This window comes from Entelurus aequoreus, linkage group LG12, assembly GCF_033978785.1.
Source record: "Entelurus aequoreus isolate RoL-2023_Sb linkage group LG12, RoL_Eaeq_v1.1, whole genome shotgun sequence".
Lineage (NCBI taxonomy): Eukaryota > Metazoa > Chordata > Actinopteri > Syngnathiformes > Syngnathidae > Entelurus > Entelurus aequoreus.
The window spans coordinates 19,606,439-19,624,936 of NC_084742.1; the positions used below are offsets into that span (position 1 = coordinate 19,606,439).

Consider the following 18,498-nt stretch of genomic DNA (forward strand, 5'->3'; position numbering starts at 1 on the left):
GGACAGACACGAAAATTCGCCCCTCAAGCTGTCTCTTAGTCTTAATGGTGACATTGGTGCTATTAACCGGTGGGGATTTAAATAGCCTTTAAGACGAGACACAAGTGACGTCCATCCGTGCAGAAGAGCTTAGCAGGAGCTAGCATAGTTAGCTTAGCTTAGCGGCTAACATCCCAGACGGCTAACTAGCTAGCGAGCTAATGGCCAAATGAACAATCACGTTGTGTGTGAGGTCGGGGTATCAAAAATGTAAAAAGCCGCCTCACCTCCCACTCGATACATGTTGGCCGCCATCCTTTAGTAACCAGGGTCAAAATGGGCTCCAGGGTAATCCCCCACTTGGACAGAAAAAGGTCGACGGGGATCTATTTTATTCCTTCATTTAGAGACGCCCCCGCCGTGAAACAAAGCCGGCTCCGGGCACAGCAGTGGCGGGTAAAAAAAAGTTGAAAGTTTCCGTTAGCGGTGCTCCAAAGGGCCTCCCCTGAGCATTGGATTGTCTCCCCGTTGTGTGACCTTCTTGCCCGAGTTCTCACGCAGTCGTTCACGCACAGCCCGCCTGTCTCTTTACTCCACTCTTCCTCCCATCCTCCGCTCCCAGCTTCATCCTCCTCTTCTTCACCTCTGCTCGCCGAGCACACTAGTCTCAATACTAGCTGGGCTTCGGGCGGCCTGCTCGTCATCTTCGGAAATGTTCGTCAAGTTCCGGAAATGAACGAGCTGGTCAAAGAAGCGGTATGTTATGTTGTAAGACAACACTTATGAACTTGCTGGAAGGCTCTTAAACAGCAGTATAGTACAACATAATTGTTACATTAACAATCGGTAAAGACCTTAAAGGAAGGAATTATAACCAATATCAAAATTGTTAAACTAGAGCAAACGTTGAAAATCTAGAGCATGTTGGGGCCATTTAGATATTTTTCATTTTCAAAACCAATACAATATATATATATATATATATATATATATATATATATATATATATATATATATATAATATTATAATATATATATATATATATATATATATATATATATATATATATATTTCACCTTTAAGCCCCCACCCCAAGTTTGGTTGGTCCCGGGGACTCGGAACGTCTTAGTCATAAAAATGTTAAAAATAAATACAAAAATATATTAAAACATTTTTATTCAACGTTTAACTCCCAAGATCAGTGATTCTTAAAATGGGATATGTGGTATGCCAAATAATCACTTAATTAAATATTCAACCACAGTGTTACTGTGCAAACTGTGGTAACTGTGTGTTTTATTCTTATTATAATATTTTTCTATTTTGTTTCCATTTATACCCCCATTATCTACTTTTTAAATTCGATCTCAATTCTGTACACTGCTGCTGGAATTTTAATGTTCCTGAGGGAACTCTCCTGAAGGAATCAATAAAGTACTATCTATCTATCTAATGTTATAGTGGCCAAAAATATTAAATATACTTGGTAAATATAACCCAGTGGTTCTTAACCTGGGTTCCATCGAACCCTAGGGGTTCGGTGAGTCGGCCTCAGGGGTTCAGCGGAGGTCAAAACACACCCGACTCATCGTGTAAATACAAACTTCTCCCTATCGGCGTATTACGGATACGGCAATAGCTGACTGGTTTGCAGGTGTGTAATTTGTTGTGAGTTTATGCACTGTGTTGGTTTTGTTGTTTGAACAAGGTGATGTTCATGCAGGGTTCATTTTATGCACCAGTAAAAAAAAACATGGTAACACTTTAGTATGGGGAAACATATTCACCATTAATTAGTTTCTTATTAACATGCAAATTAGTAACATATTGGCTCTTAACTAGTCATTATTAAGTACTTATTAATGCCTTATTCGGCATGGCCTTATTATAACCCTAACCCTCTAACCCTGACTCTAACCAAATAACTCTAAATTACGTCTTTGTTACTTAGAATATGTTTCCCCAAGTGTTACCAAAAAAAAAACATTTAACTTTGTCTTGAATTAAAAAAATTTTTTTTTTTTTTTTTTTTCACTAAAGAAGGGTTCGGTGAATGCGCATATAAAACTAGTGGGTTTCGGTACCTCCAACAAGGTTAAGAATCACTGATATAACCTCTGACTTGTTTTAGTAAGTATTTAGACCTATTGTGCTACTGTATTTTAATGTTGGTCATTAACACCAAGTACAAATGAGGTGTTACTTGGTGAAACAAGTTTGAAAAACCACTGCTTCAGGTCTATCTGTCAAAATGAAGTTAAAAGTTAAAGTCCCAACGATAGTCACATACACACTAGGTGTGGTGAAATGATCCTCTGCATTTGACCCATCCTCATGTTCGCCCCCTGGGAGGTGAGGGGAGCAGTGAGCAGCAGCGGTGGTCGCGCTCGGGAATCATTTTGGTGATTTAACCCCCAATTCCAACCCTTGATGTTGAGTGCCAAGCAGGGAGGCAATGAGTCCCATTTGTATAGTCTTTGGTATGACTCGGCCAGGGTTTGAACTCACAACCTTCCAGTTTCAGGGCGGACACTAAAGTTGTTTCTACTATGTTTTATGCCCTATTTGTCAAAACCCTGTTTTTATGGTAAAAACACAAACTATGCAATATTTTTCCTCAAAAATGTTCAAAGTGGAATGTTTGATGTGAAGTAATTGGAGCCCGAAAACAGGTCAATAATTCATAACAATGGTTTTAATTTATTATTATATTTGAGCAATGAGTAAAAAAAAAAAAAGCATCACTCAAATTCTTGGCGATCCAAAGAGGCCCCACTTAAAAAGTGTTGAAAATAAGTATTTTTTAAACTTTCAATGCTTAAGTCTCTATAGCAACTTCCGATCTGTCGATTATACGTTTTTTTTAATTATGTTTGCCATATTTTTTGGGGTTTGTTTTGCTCTTTTTGTCAAAGAAAACCTTTAGTTTTTTTACATGTCAAACACACAAAATATGCAATATTTTCTCCTAATATATTTCAATGTGAAATATTTGATGTGAAGTAATTGGAGCTTTGAACTGGTCAACAACTCACAACAACATTGGTTTTTATTCCATATTCTTTTTGAGCAATGACGGCTTTAAAGAAAAAAAAACAGCCTACATAGCTGCTTTGTGTTATTAGTCAAAATTGCAAATTTTTCTTGTTACAGCTCACCTGTATGCTCTTTTATTTCCACTTTTTTTATCTTGTGTTTTGATAGTATTTTTAGAATTTGCAGCGGGCCATCAAAACATTAGGTGCAGGCCGCAAATGGCCCCCGCGACACACTGTGGACACCCCTACACTGGAGTGTGTCAATACATGTTATACATTTACGAAGTATAAGCTTGTTTTTAAACAGTTTGGACTACGTTTAAAGGCACATTTGTCCAGTTGCTATTTTAGGGTCAGCTCCACATCACTTTTGTGATGCAACACTGCCTACTAGCGACTCCAGAGGCACAATGCAACATTTCACTGAATACTTAAAAACTCTGCCCTCTGCGGCCTACAGTGAGAACCGCCTTGATGTATTTTTTGTCACAGTGTACACCTTCTATACAGAATAAAATTAAAGGAATTAAAGTGGGCACGGACACATTTTGTGTAATAAAGGTACAAAAACAGTCCTACGAAAGACAATATAAGCTAAGCTATTTTAACAAAACAAACCTTTTAGTTTTTGATGTTATAGTTGTCAAAGCAAATTAGTGTAGTATCTAATAATATATCTCATTGATAATGAATTTATTTTATTTTCAGAAAGTGCTGAGGGCCAAACGGGCTGCGGGCCAAAAATGACGCCCGGGCCACACTTTGGACACCACTGATGTAAGCATAAAGGCAGCCTACAGCCAACAAATAGTTTAACACATACAACATAGTAGCAATATAGTAAACCCACATCAATTACAGTGTCATACACCACCACAGAGCATTATAAAAACCCAGGAATGTTCTCTTAATAGTCACATTTTGCATTTAGTTTTAGTTTCACCAGCATTTTATATAGGTGTTAGTCCTGGGATGTTAGTCCTTCTCCACATGTGACAGTTGTCCAATGGCTTCATGTATGCCGCTCTACTTCTGCTTTTAATTACTGCTGTCATTCTTTAGCTGCTGCTGGAAGGTTCAGAAGAGGCGGTGGAGGAGGAAGAGTTCGGCCGGATCACCCTCCATTGGAAAATGCTCATGTCCTTGCCACCCATGGAGAGCAGGTGGGAGTCGCAGTGGGTGAAGCGCACGTTGGTGACGTGGCTGCCGTGGCCCTCGTACTTGTGACTGGGTGCCTGCAGAGGGCAGATAACGATGGCATGAAGGGGGATACAGAAAAAAGCACAAAGGCTACTATTACAGTCAGACTATTTTTGGTGTTATAATGAAAGGGAAGTAATGTACTGTATTGCATGGTGTAATGAAAGATGTCTGACACTAGGGGCACTAGTTCTGGGACAAGAGGCAGGGGTGTCAAAGCATCTCCTGAAACTCAAAGGAGGTGGGAGAAAGGGCATTCCGATATTTTTTAAATGGTAAAAAGGTTAATCCAATTTATGATAATACGTTATATATAAAACAACCTGAATATTATTTTTGTGTAAAACTGATAAAGCATATGTTATTACCATAATACAAGTGCAGTAGCTGGGTTGCAATCACATGACATAGCAGGGGTTTCAAATGTACGGCCCGAGGGCCGAATCAGGCCCGCGAACAGGTTTTATCTGGCCCGTGGGATGATTTTGCAAAGTATAAAAATTAACCTGAAATTTTTGAAAAAAAGAAACAGCTGTTCTAAATGTGTCCACTGGATGTCGCAATATCAATTCTTTTGTATATTTGTAGATCATGGGTGTCAAACTGGGGCAGCACGGTGGAACAGGGGTTAGTGCATGTGCCTCACAATACGAAGGTCGTGAGTTCAATCCCGGGCTCGGGATCTTTCTGTGTGGAGTTTGCATGTTCTCCCCGTGACTGCGTGGGTTCCCTCCGGGTACTCCGGCTTCCTCCCACCTCCAAAAACATGCACCTGGGGATAGGTTGATTGGCAACACTAAATTGGCCCTAGTGTGTGAATGTGAGTGTGAATGTTGTCTGTCTGTCTGTGTTGGCCCTGCGATGAGGTGGCGACTTGTCCAGGGTGTACCCCGCCTTCCGCCCGAATGCAGTTGAGATAGGCTCCAGCACCCCCCGCGACCCCAAAAAGGGACAAGCGGTAGAAAATGAATGGATGGATGGGTGTCAAACTGTGTAATTTCACTTGGCCCTTGAGGCGATATCAAATTAACACTAGAGCTGGCCCGTCGCAGTAATCGGCGGTTGCCGCGGTAACACCGCATTCACCGCTAATTCTCATAATTGACAAATCTCATACTTGACAACCCTTCCGGGAGACTCAAAATTTTCAGTGCCCCTCCCGAAAATCTTCATCCAGTCCAACGAGTGCTGGCCCAGTCACAGGGATATGTGCGGCTTCTGCACGCACACACAAGTGAATGCAACGCATACTTATCAACAGCGATACAGGTTACACTGAGGGTGGCGATATAAACAACTTTAACACTATTAGAAATATACGCCACACTGTGAATCTACACCAAACAAGAATGACAAACACATTTCGGGAGAACATCCGCACCGTAACACAACATAAACACAACAGAACAAATACCCACAACCCTATGCAGCAAAGGGTTCGGCCGTGACAGCACGTAATTCAGGAAATATTTAGGCACCGTCCATCCACCTGTCGAGGACGAAATAGGAGAGAGAAAGGAACAGACTTGCTCTACTTTTGTTGACCGCTTTACTACACACATTATTTTTGATCATAACATTTACATTTAACTTTGTTAAAATCACCTCAACTGCACTCTGGATCTCAGCATATTTCATCAGTAACAGTGCCTTATTCAAACTTGGAACTAATCCATGCTCGCATCTCAGCGACCACTCAGAATGTGGTCGCAACAATGTCGATGCCAGTTAGCCAGCCACAGTAAGCGGTTGTCGACATAACCGAAATGAGTCATTGCTTGCACATTTACTTGTGACTTTGACCCGAGACACAAGAAGAAAGGGCGATAGTAAAAACATTTTGATGGTGTTGTTGACATACTGTAGTTTCCAACCATTTTTGCATGTTCATATTTAGATTGTTCTGTTATCATATGATATTTTACAATCGTATCCAACAGAACTGCTGCAGTAATATCGGTGTACCACAATGACAATAAAAGGCAACATGCTCAAATCTTCCTTCTGGTGGCTAGCAATTTAAAATAGAAAAAAATTAAATGTGTGCATTTTGTTAGTTGCTGTGGTAGAATCCAGGGCCCATATTCCTAAAGATTCTAAGAATACTCTCCTAACGGAAAGGGGCTGTTTGCAACATTGACACAGAAGCCAAAAGGGCGCCAACTTTCCAATGTATTTTACACAGTATATCCCGCCCTCTTACGGTAGGCTGACCATATTCTGAAATCCCAAAAAGAGGACACATATATGCGTGCCAAGGCGGGCAGCACGTCAAGGCCGGGACTAGGTGAAAATTTGCCAATGATACTCGAACTTGCTTTATAAATAATATATTTATTTAAATAAAGCATTTTTTCTCCTCTGTTGACAGCAGCGTTGGCGCTAGGAATTTTCAAAATGGGGTCCCACTTTTTTGTAAGCGTTTTGAAAAAAAATTATAAACGTATGCATTATCCTGTTATATCTCACATTCTATATTGTGTTTTGGAAATAGGTTGTCGTAAACGTTACTTAAATCATTAAAAAAAAATAATTTAAAAAAGAATACAAATTTGTATACATATGTAAATGTATTCAGTTATAAACATTCATTCACTTTCTTCTTTCATTCATGGATCTGAACTTTACCACTGCTGGTAGTTTTTTCTATGTTTTTATTTAATAAGTTGTAGGTGTATTTATTTCAGTATAAAAGTGTAAAAAGTGTTTTGCTTCGGTCATGAAATGATGATAATGGTGTGCCAGGGCATACATACATTTTATATTTAATGCTTAAATATCTGGAGTCTACATCAACTTCAGATCTATCCCTCATTTCAAAATGTTTTAGTTTTTTTTATGTTGTTTTTTTGTTTGTTTGTTTTCCGCCCTTTTTGTCAAACAAAACTATGTTTTTAATGGCAAACACACAAAATATGCAAAATCTTCCACCAAAAATATTTTTCAAAGTGGAATATTTGATGTGACGTAATCGGAACCTTGGAGGTCAATAATTCATAATAACATTGATTTTGATTCAATATTATGTTTTGAGCAATGACAGTTTGAAAGAAAAAAAAAACAGCTTTGTTTTAATTAGTCAACATTGCAACTTTTTCTAAACTACATTTCACTGTTAAGCTTTTTTATTTCACTTTTGTTATATTTTTGTTTATTTTAATAGTATTTTTAGAATGTGCCGTGGGCCTTTAAAACATTAGCTGTGGGCTGCAAATGGCCTCCAGGGCACACCTTTGACACCTCTGCTATAAATAATAAAAAATTAAATCTGATAAATCTATGGATAAAAAGCAGAGCCTGGCGACGCATGCGCGTTTAAACACGGTGTACAAAGATTTGATGAGTTGGTCGACATAGACAGGTTGTTGACTTAAGTAGGACCTACTTAACTGTGTTCCAGTGTAGACAGCCTGCATCTGAGCTTTGTGTTATAGACAGAGGTGGGTAGTAACGCGTTACATTTACGCCGTTACATTTACTTAGTTATTTTTGGGAAAAAATTCACTTCTGTGAGTATTTTTGATGTAACACACTGGAGTAATTTTGTGAAGAAGAAACGCCACTTTTACTCCGTTACATGAAATGTGTTTCCGATCGTTACATATGTTTATATCATAATTATTTATATTCTATTGATTAAGGCTTGCGAAGACAAACTCATTTTTCAGCCAGCCTTCTTCCGGCAGGCACTGTCACGTGACTCTGTTTCGTCCAATAACCCTTAAGAAATAGCTTCTAAATAATTAAGAAGTTACTCACAAGTTACTCAATATTTGAGTATTTTTGTCATGGAATACTTACTTATTCTAATTATTTTGATGACTACTTTTACTTGAGTCATACTATTCTAAAGTACTCTTGCTTGAGTACAATTTTTAGGGACTCTACCCACCTCTGGTTATAGGTAACAAAGTATTATAAATATTTTATTTATTTTATTGCCATTTTATGTAATTATTTTCTTGTCTATTATGTTTAAAAATCACCTGGTTATGTTAAATCCCAACTTTATAACTATTAGCGCGGCATGTACATTACCTTAGGTTTGGGACAAGGGTACTTGAAGAGATGGACTTTGCAGAAGTCGTCGGCCACCGCCACCACGCTCTCGCTGTGAGAGCGACACAGCGCGTTTATGTCGGTGCCGTCAGAGCCCTCCAACCACACACCTGCAACAGAATAACAAAAGGTCACTTTCAACTCGTTCACAGCAGTGCCTCTCCTCCTGTTTGATCTCTAACCCATGACATGGAAGCCCAGAACGCAGGTGTAGGAGGCCCATTCCCTGTCTTTGCTCTCAAAGCGATTCCTCAACAATTTGCAGCCTGCAGCAATGTCCCCTGATGGAGAGAATGCAACACTTGCATTATTTAACATACACCACAATGACACTGCACTAACATGCACTTAAATGCAAGTGACGTCACTTACAGTAGAGGATCTCGTAGTCGCCTGAATTCGACATAATGTACCCCCCATCTTTGGACCAATCCAAGTGAGTTATGAAGCTGGAGTGGCCCTGACGAGATAAACATCAACGTATCACAGTAGTATGCTACGTTCAGCTAATTTTTTAAAATGCGATTACTTTTGGGTTGATCATGATTAATCACAGTTTAATTACTTACTTGCATTATTTAAATCACTTTAAAAAAGATCCCAATATTTGGACACTAATGCAATTTTATTGTCAGAATGTCATCCAGTAACATTTTTTAAATGTTTTACTTAAATGCAGGTCATTTATTGGCTCAAAACTATTGGAGGTAACAGTTTTATCTAAAGTCCCGTTGGGGTGTATTTTGAAGGGAAATTTGCCAGTGAGCACACCAGTCAGAGTCTCCTCACTCATCTTTGCACTGATATATGCACTGATCTCATCACTGACCTTATAACAACTCGCGCCTTATTTCAGGTAGCTATCTGCAGTTCACGTAGAGGAGCATGTACGGTCAAAATAGATTGTGTTATTAACTTGTGTATGCGATAATTTTGTTGTGACATGAGTTAACTCGTTATTTTTGACAGCCCTAATATTATAATAATATTAGAATAATATTTGAAAAAAACAAACACCATTAAAAACACAAGCAGACACCAAAACAAATCATCAAATTTGTTTTGATCTGCCCCTTAAGTCATCCTGCAGCTATAAAATTATACAATAATATTGCTGAATAGATTAAATGTCTATTTTTTTTGACAGTTCGAATATGTTGACACGCACACAGACGGAACATTCTCTCTCTCAATTGTCTGTCTTTGCCGATCGATCGCCTCCTTTCTCACAGCTATTTCTGTGTAACTGTACCAGTTTGCATGAACATTTCAGGCGTGTGACCGCAGAACAGTTTTAGCCTTGATAAACCACATTGCGAACGCAAAATAATTATATTATATACATACATATATATATATATACATATATATGCAAACTTTTATTAGATCTGGCCACCAGTCTTTTCAGTGCATTCACACTGAGAAGTATTTAAAAGTGCACAGTAACAGACAGTACACAGTACTTATTGAAATGTACTGATGGAAGTATTCCATTTGAAACCCAGCAACATATGTGCTAGCAAATAATATACAACAAAAATACAATAAAATAAAATGTGTAATTAACCACAATTAAAAATATGATGTCGCTTACATTGCATCTCCCAAAGCGAGTGTAGAGCCGACCATTTTCTGTCACATTGTAGATGTAGATAAAGTTGTCATGTGAGCCCACAGCCAGACAGCTGCCATCTGCAAACATGTTTTATAATACTGCAAAGTAGTTTGGACTTTTGTCCGACGAGCTAATGGGTCAGTGTCTTACCAGGAGAGTACCTCATGACGGACAGCTGCTCGTTCCCGTCAACAAAATCAGCAATGACCTCTCTCGTCAGCATGTCCAGGACCACCCATCTGTTGGTGGCGACAGTAAAGCCAAGCCACACTTAGCAATCATTTTAATTAACACAGCTTTTACTGCCCGAACATGTTTGCCCAAGCTACCTTCCTGTGCTGAGGCCAACTGAAACCACTGATCCATTTGGACAGAAATCAGCACACAATCCATAGTCCTGAAGAACATACAGGACCACATTGTCTTGCAATACAGGCTTTTTATGTACAGCAAAAAAATGTGTTGCAAACCTCGAGGGTGATGGACCAGTCCAGCTTGTGTTCCTCAGTGTTCCATACACACACCTGCCTGTCATGGCCACAGGAGAGGAAGACGTTGATGGAAGGATGTGTCGCCAGTCCCCACATCTCGTCCACATGACCCTGAGAGATGAGCAGAGACAAGCTAGTCTTGTTAGCTGAACATTCGGTCAAAAGTACGAAGTGAGGTGATGTGCGTACTTGCACAATGGCCACAAATCCCTCAGAGAAGGTGCCTCTGAGGATGGCGTTTCTTGTTGTTCCCACTAACACTTCCTCGCCGTCCATATCAGCAATGGTGCGGGCCGCACCGAAGTTCTCTGGAATCTGGACAAAACAGTTTTAATTAATTCTGTTAACATACTGAAACAATTAATTATGTCAGGGACATTTTGAGTAATTTTCCTAAAAGGCTAATCCAACATTTTCTATACCGCTTATCCTCATTAAGGGGATCACAAGTAAACTGGAGCCTATCCCAGCTGATTTTGGGCGAGAGGCTAGACTGGTCAGTTAAAGTTAAAGTACCAATGATTGTCACACACACTAGGTGTGGTGAAATTTGTCCTCTGCATTTGACCCATCCCCTTGTTCACCGCCTGGGAGGTGAGGGGAGCAGTGAGCAGCAGTGGTGGCCATGCCCGGGATTCATTTTGGTGATTTAACCCCCAATTCCAACCCTTGATGCTGAGTGCCAAGCAGGGTGGTAATGGGTCCCATTTTTATAGTCTTTGGTATGACTGGTTTGAACTCACAACCTACCGATCTCAGGGCGGACACTCTAACCACTAGGCCACTGAGTAGGTTAGTCGCCAGGCAATCGAATCTAACATGGATATGCTAATAATTTAGAGATAAAACTGCAAATCAATTACATTTTTCAAACGTTCTAATAGGGTGCAAGACAAACAGTATTATTTGTGTTATATGTGCCAACATTTACATTTGTTCTCGCTACATTATGCTTTTTTTGTTTTTTCTCCCTCCATTTTTGCTTTAAATGTTTTAAATACTTTTACAAATTAGTCCCGAACGTTTGTGCTGCAAAAATTTTGTTAGTGCCATTACGTTTTTTAAGGTATTCTAAAATACATTTTTGGACTAGTGATGTCATCCAGCCCCACCACCTTGTCCAAATCACCCCAAACTTGTTTCATTCGTTTGTGTTACTTTTTTGCTGCGAAATGTTATTTTATTTATTTAACTATTGTTGTAGTTTTTAAGTAATTAACGTTTAAACACCCCCCCCCCCCCCACACACACACACACACATCAACAGATTATGACTAATAATCCACTCCATATAACGTTAACATAAAAACTATAACAGTCCAAAATATATACAAACCAGCACAAATGTAGCACAAATGATTGGGACAAGTTTGGGGAGATTTGAACAAGGTGTGGGGGCCCCCTTCAGACAGGTGAATCACAAAACGTTAATAAGTATAAAAGTTTGACAAACACATTTGCAGCACAAACGTAGCACAAATTAATAGAACAAGTTTGGGGTGATTTGGACATGGTGAGGGAGCTGGATGACATCACTAGTCAGAAAGTTTATTTTAGAATAGATTAAACACCGTAACAGCACAAATGAACAAACATTTTTGCAGCACAAACGCAGCACAAACGATTGGGACCAGTTTGGGGGGAGTCAACTTCACACAGGTTTTATTTTATTGTATTTTTCAGGTTCACCTCACACTCTCGCTCGGGCGCAAGGTCGGCGCTCCAGCGGATGATCTTGCGGTCTTTGCTCCCACCACTTAACACAGCACCGCCCTGCAGGATGCATAGGGTAAACACGCTCCCTTCGTGTGCTTTGATCTGTCGCATAATCTGGAAGGTTTCTAGAAATGTGGGCAAAAGCAGACACAAAGTGTTGTGTGAATGAAGTAAAAACACATAATTGGCAACACATCCATCCATTTTCTTCCATTTCGTCAAGTCTGGGTAGTGGGGTAGGCTTCTCAGTAATTTCCTGGTCTTTGGCCACTTCTTCACCCTTTCCCAGCCTTCAGTTGTAATGATTAAATGGATATTAGGTCCAGTACTGACCTTTGGCTCCTTTGCCAAGAGTTTTGATATCTGCGGCAGACTTGCCCCACGTCAGGATGTTTCCCTCCGAATCTCCAGTCAGAACCTCACCAGTCAGGCTAAACACAAAGCACTGGATAAACTTGGGCTTCTTGTATTTCTGAAAACAAAACAACACCTTTCTTAGTTCCATTGGAACAATTAATTTAATTTCACTTCTGTTTGCGCTCTGACTTCTGCATTTATCTTACGCGCAAACACACCGTTAGAAAAGTGAAAGTGACGTAAAGGGCGCCTTACTCCAAAGATGCCTTGCTTCTTGGTAAACTGGCCCGAGCTCAGAGTCCAGAAGTGGACGTGGGATTTACCACAGGTGATGATGTTGGTGCTGTCAGCAGGGTGGAACTCAACGGCAAACACTGCCTCGTTGGTGGTCTTCAAAGACAACAACAAAAATGAGCCGACAATGAAACAAAACTCCGCATTGACACCAAATATCATGTGAGGACAAATACAAGCTTTTCCTCTGGGGGCAGCTGTTATGATAACCCATAATGCTGGTTTATATAGAGAACAAACAAACCTTCAAGTTATTACATCACAAATATTGAAATCATGCACAAAGCAAACATCAACTTGCTTCCCAATGGTGTACAACACTATTAACTGCCATAAAAGACAGAGACAGGAAATACTCTGAATACCAAAAATGTAAAACAGAAGTAGATAAACAACCCAACAATATCAACCTCAAATTACTCCTTTCAACTCTCAAAAAGCAATGCAATAAATTAAGAAATAAGTCAACCAACCTGACTAAATCCTTAAAAAAAAATTATATTAACGACAAAATAGAGGAAAACACAAATAAGCCACGTGAGCTCTGGAAAATTCTCAACAACCAGCTTCCTGGTTGCAGCCAGAAACTTAAAACAAGACTCACCAACATCAGCATCAAGGAGGGTGACTCCCTCATTACAGACAAAATGGAGGTAACTAGCAGACTTAACATCTTTTTCACCAGCATAGCCGCAACTCTTGTCAACAAGCTGTCCCACCACTCTGGTCTATTTGGTGTAGAACACATTAAAGCCTTCTACAGAAAGCTAGGAGTATCCAACGATGATTTCAAATTAGAAATGGTCACAGCTGATGAGGTGTTTAAAAAATTGAGCGCGCTCCACCCTAACAAGGCCACCGGCCTTGATAATATTCCCTCCAGATTCCTCAGGGACTCTGCCTCTATCATTGCCCCGATCATCACGCACATAATAAACCTATCAATTACACAAGGCCAAGTACCAAAAGATTTTAAGATAGCAAGAGTAACTCCCCTCTTTAAAAAAGGAAGCAAATTGGAACCTGGCAACTACCGACCTGTTTCTATTATCAGTTCCGTTTTGAAAGTAATGGAGAAAATAGTTTATGAACAGGTCGATAGTTACCTTGCCACTAATAAACTCATGTACAAATTCCAATCCGGCTTCAGAACTAACCACTCCATTGACACATGCCTTCTCTATCTGACCGACCACATCAAACATGAGGTGGACGCGGGCAAATACTGCGGCATGGTCATGCTGGACCTTCAGAAGGCCTTTGACACCGTTAACCACGCTATACTGTTGGATAAGCTCAGAGCAATCGGATTTAACAAAACCTCTTGGAGCTGGATGCAATCTTACTTGGAGGGGAGGGAGCAGGTGGTAGAGGTGAACGGCACCGTGTCCCCCCCCCCTCTCGGTGAGCTGTGGAGTCCCCCATGGCAGTATATTGGGACCTTTACTGTTCCTAATATACATAAACGACATGTCATCGGCATGCGACTGTGAATTGTTTTTGTTTGCGGATGACTCTGCCTTGCTGGTATCCGGCAAGGACAAGTCACAGGTGGAGAAAATCCTCAGTGCTGAGCTCTGTAGAACTTGCACCTGGCTCGCTGACAACAAGCTATCCATACACTTGGGTAAAACAGAATCCATCCTGTTTGGGTCCCACATCAAACTTAAGAAAGTCAATGACTTCACCATAAAAGTAGGTGACATTGTTATCACCAGGAAAGATGAGGTCACCTACCTAGGTTCCATTCTAGAGGCTAACCTTTCCTGTGATAAAATGGCAACCAAGGTAATCAAAAAGGTTAACCAACGAACAAGATTTCTCTACAGAATCTCCTCTCTGGTCAACAAAAGCACCATGAGGATTCTGGCGGGAACTCTCGTTCAACCCTTTTTCGATTACGCATGCACCTCCTGGTACCCTAGCACCTCCAAAACCCTCAAATCTAAACTCCAAACATCTCAGAACAAGCTAGTCAGGTTACTTCTAGACCTCCACCCCAGATCCCAATTCACTCCTACCCACTTCTCTAAAGTGGGCTGGCTCAAGGTGGAGGACAGAGTTAAACAACTTGCACTGAGCCTAGTCTATAAAATCCGCTACACCTCCCTGATACCGAAGTACATGTCAAACTACTTCCTTAACGTAAATGACCGCCATAACCACAACACCAGGGGGTGCTCCACTAACCACGTTAAACCCAGATTCCGAACTAACAAAGGTCTTAACTCATTCTCTTTCTATGCCACATCAATGTGGAATGCGCTCCCAACAGGTATAAAAGAAAGGGCATCTCTATCCTCCTTCAAAACCGCAATAAAAGTTCACCTCCAGGCAGCTACAACCCTAAACTAACACCCTCCCCGGATTGCTAATAATCAAATGTAAACAATCAAATGCAGATACTTTTTCTTTTTCTTATGCCTTCTGATCTCTCTCTCTCTCTCTCTCTCTCTCTCTCTCTCTCTCTCTCTCTCTCTCTCTCTCTATGTCCACTACTTGATGTCCATATCCTCCCCCCCCCCTCCACGCCCCTGATTGTAAATATTGTAAATAATTCAATGTGATTATCTTGTGTGATGACTGTATTATGATGATAGTATATATGATAGTATATATCTGTATCATGAATCAATTTAAGTGGACCCCGACTTAAACAAGTTGAAAAACTTATTCGGGTGTTACCATTTAGTGGTCAATTGTACGGAATATGTACTTCACTGTGCAAAATACTAATAAAAGTCTCAATCAGAATCAATCAAACACTGCCATTTGAGTTTAGTTTAAAACATTCGGAAAACACTAACATTTTTTAAGCAGATTTCTAAAAATACTAAAGTGCTGTCATAGAGCTAGCCTGCCCTAAACGGAGAACACGCACTTGATATGAAATTTGGCACTCATTGTGCACACAGTAATGCTTATTTTGCAAAGCAGATGGTACTGGTTTCAAATCCCCATTGTAGTTGGTTTATAATTTTTTGTTTTAATGATGTTAAATTGTTAATTTGCACTGTAAAAAATAATTATCAAACAATTTAATACAAAACATGTATTAAATCAAGTTCAAGTTTGATTAAAAAGGATAAAAATCGTTCCACAGAAAATGAAAAAAAGTGGGAAACAAATTGTAATGCAATGGGAGAGCCTCCAAATAAAATTTTGCCCAGGGCCCCAATTAAGCCGCTATATAGGGGATCTTTCACTAGTTATCCGGCAGTAGGTTTTAAAAAATTTAGTAACGTGGACAAAATAAACAAATAAAATCAAATGTCCACTGCAGAGGATGCTGGTTCTCAAAAATATACAAAATAAAAATAATAGAAAAGTAATAAATCCTTAGCTTTCTGGAAACGCTAACGTGTGATCGGTCATCCCCAAGACCTACTCTAGCAAGTTGGCCTGCTGCAAGAAGGAGTCCATTCATCTGTGAATATCGTAAGTTGTAAAGTGTTGACTGTTTGTTCTAACTAGGTCATGTCAGCTTGACAGATTTTAATATCAGAGATTGTGTGTTAAACCTCGACCCTTTGTGAATGTAGTTATAAATGTGTGTGTGTGTGTGTATATATATATATATATATATATATATATATATATATATATATATATATATATATATATATATATATATATATATATATATATATACATATATATATACACACATATATAAATAAATATGTATATTTATACATATATACACACACATATGTAAATAAATATATATATATACAGTATATATATACGTATATTACATACACATATATACGTATATACATATACACATATGTATATATGTATATATATAAAAATATGTATATACATACACACACACACACATGTATATATATATATATATATATACACACTGTATATTTATTTATTTATATATATATATATATATATATATATATATATATATACACATAAACATATATATATATATACAAATTCCACTCAGCACTAGTTTTTTACATTTTGAAGCGCGTATTGCTTTAAGGTGTATGGTATATTTGATGGCTCTGTTCAAGCACTTATTAAAGACATATCAGGAAAGTGCTGTACTTGTGTAAAACTACATATGTGATCACCATGTGATTCATTAATTATATTGACATTTTACTAAATATTTTTGACTAGCACAGTAATAAGGGATAAAGTACATCTCTGGCGACTATAATGGGAGAGGAAGAGCAAAGACAAATAACAAAGGCAGAAGGTGGAATATTGCTGAACCACAGTGTTATTATTTTTTAAATAGATATTATACTATCTGTTCATTACAATGTTTCTGTTAGTTTAATCTATAATATTTTCCCTATCTATCATATCTCCTCTTTATGGCAGTTGTACTCCTGTGCTTAGTTATCCCTAATTATTGTCATTATTTAATAGTGTGTCATTTATCATGCATCATGCATTTTCTACAAGCTAGATTAATTTAGCTTTATCCTTTAAAGGGCAATTGCACTTGTTTTGGAATTTTGCCTATAATTCACAGTCCAGACAAGAACACATATGTCTTTTTTAATGCATTCTAACACGTAAATAAACAAAAATAATGGTCCGCTTATAATGGGAGCCATGACGTCATTGCGTCTATTCCAGCCATAAAACCCCCAAAACAACCATTTAAAAAGCGCCAACAATACTCCATTTAGATTTTGTGACCTGAATATTAACCAAGCATTCGCAATATTTTTATTATGAGCACTAACGTTAAAGACCTAAATTTAGCGGCACATTGATCAGAGAGAGGTAAATTCCTTATGCTGCTGTATTGACATCGTCAGCTGGTGAGCGGCTTTCTCGCATTAAGCTTGTGAAAATGTATTGTAGATTAAATCATGCCTCTCTCCTGGATAGTAAAATGAAGTAGACAAACTGAGAAGTTGGTAATCTTTGACAGACAATTTAGACTCAGAAATGGCAACAAAGGCCCCAAAAGAAGCTTTGTTCCACCCCCCTTTTTACTTTGTGAAGATTCTGAGTCATTCTTAATCCAAACGGGAATATAACAACATCATAACAGTTGGCATCCCAGTGAGAGCAGAGAATGTACAGTAAGTGATGTTTCATTATGTTTGTTGGCTCTCATGATGTCTGCAGTTAGTAGTAACCAGTGATGTTGCTGAAGGGAAAATTGAACGTTGTGATATACAGGTATTTGTGAAATTAATGCACTGCTGAATGCCTAAAATGAGCAAAATAAAAAAATATTACATGTTAATATGAATGTGCCTGTTACTACATTACATACTGTATATAGTTACAGTGTGTATATTGTTGATGTAAGTGTTTGGAATTTTTTAAAGCGCTTTATAGGCGGAATAGAGTGACTTCAACAGGCTCCATTGTGAGCTGACTTTTGCTCTCATTTATTTACTATTTAGAATGCATAAAATAAGAAAAACATGTGTGCGCTTGTCTTACATAAGGATTGTGAATGATATGCAAAAGTGCAGTTCCCCTTTAACATAGCACATGCTAAGCACAGAAAGTAAACAACCTAGCAGTAGAAGCTGAGACATTGAAAAAAGGTTGGATTAAAAAAACTCTGATTCTTCTCATTCCTTTTCTGGCATGTGATGTACCTCAATGTAACTTTGTTAAGCATGTTGCACATCAAGTAAAGCATTACCATCGCCAAGCACAAGGCTGCAGGTCTACTATGTTTCCTACATTATTTCATGTTGTTGCAGCTGGCCAAAGAAAACTTCTATTAAGTCTTAATGAAGCTTTCAG

General features: G+C 38.8%; 1 protein-coding gene across 3 annotated transcripts in view; it reads right to left on the minus strand.

The window, feature by feature from the left end:
- Window positions 1-2,866: 2,866 nt before the first annotated feature.
- Window positions 2,867-18,498, minus strand: part of LOC133661670 (echinoderm microtubule-associated protein-like 3) — a 42,004-nt gene continuing 26,372 nt past the window's right edge. The window contains exons 14-25 of one of the 3 annotated variants that reach the window (XM_062065054.1): window positions 12,712-12,846; window positions 12,433-12,571; window positions 12,073-12,224; window positions 10,573-10,698; window positions 10,363-10,494; window positions 10,222-10,289; window positions 10,043-10,131; window positions 9,872-9,969; window positions 8,650-8,737; window positions 8,460-8,558; window positions 8,257-8,387; window positions 2,867-4,253 (exon numbers count right to left, since the gene is read on the minus strand). In XM_062065054.1, the coding sequence (XP_061921038.1) occupies window positions 4,077-4,253; window positions 8,257-8,387; window positions 8,460-8,558; window positions 8,650-8,737; window positions 9,872-9,969; window positions 10,043-10,131; window positions 10,222-10,289; window positions 10,363-10,494; window positions 10,573-10,698; window positions 12,073-12,224; window positions 12,433-12,571; window positions 12,712-12,846 (1,434 nt within the window). In that variant the 3' untranslated portion in view covers window positions 2,867-4,076. The remainder of the gene's footprint in view (window positions 4,254-8,256; window positions 8,388-8,459; window positions 8,559-8,649; window positions 8,738-9,871; window positions 9,970-10,042; window positions 10,132-10,221; window positions 10,290-10,362; window positions 10,495-10,572; window positions 10,699-12,072; window positions 12,225-12,432; window positions 12,572-12,711; window positions 12,847-18,498) is intronic. The other 2 variants (XM_062065055.1, XM_062065056.1) reach the window with 2 other exon arrangements.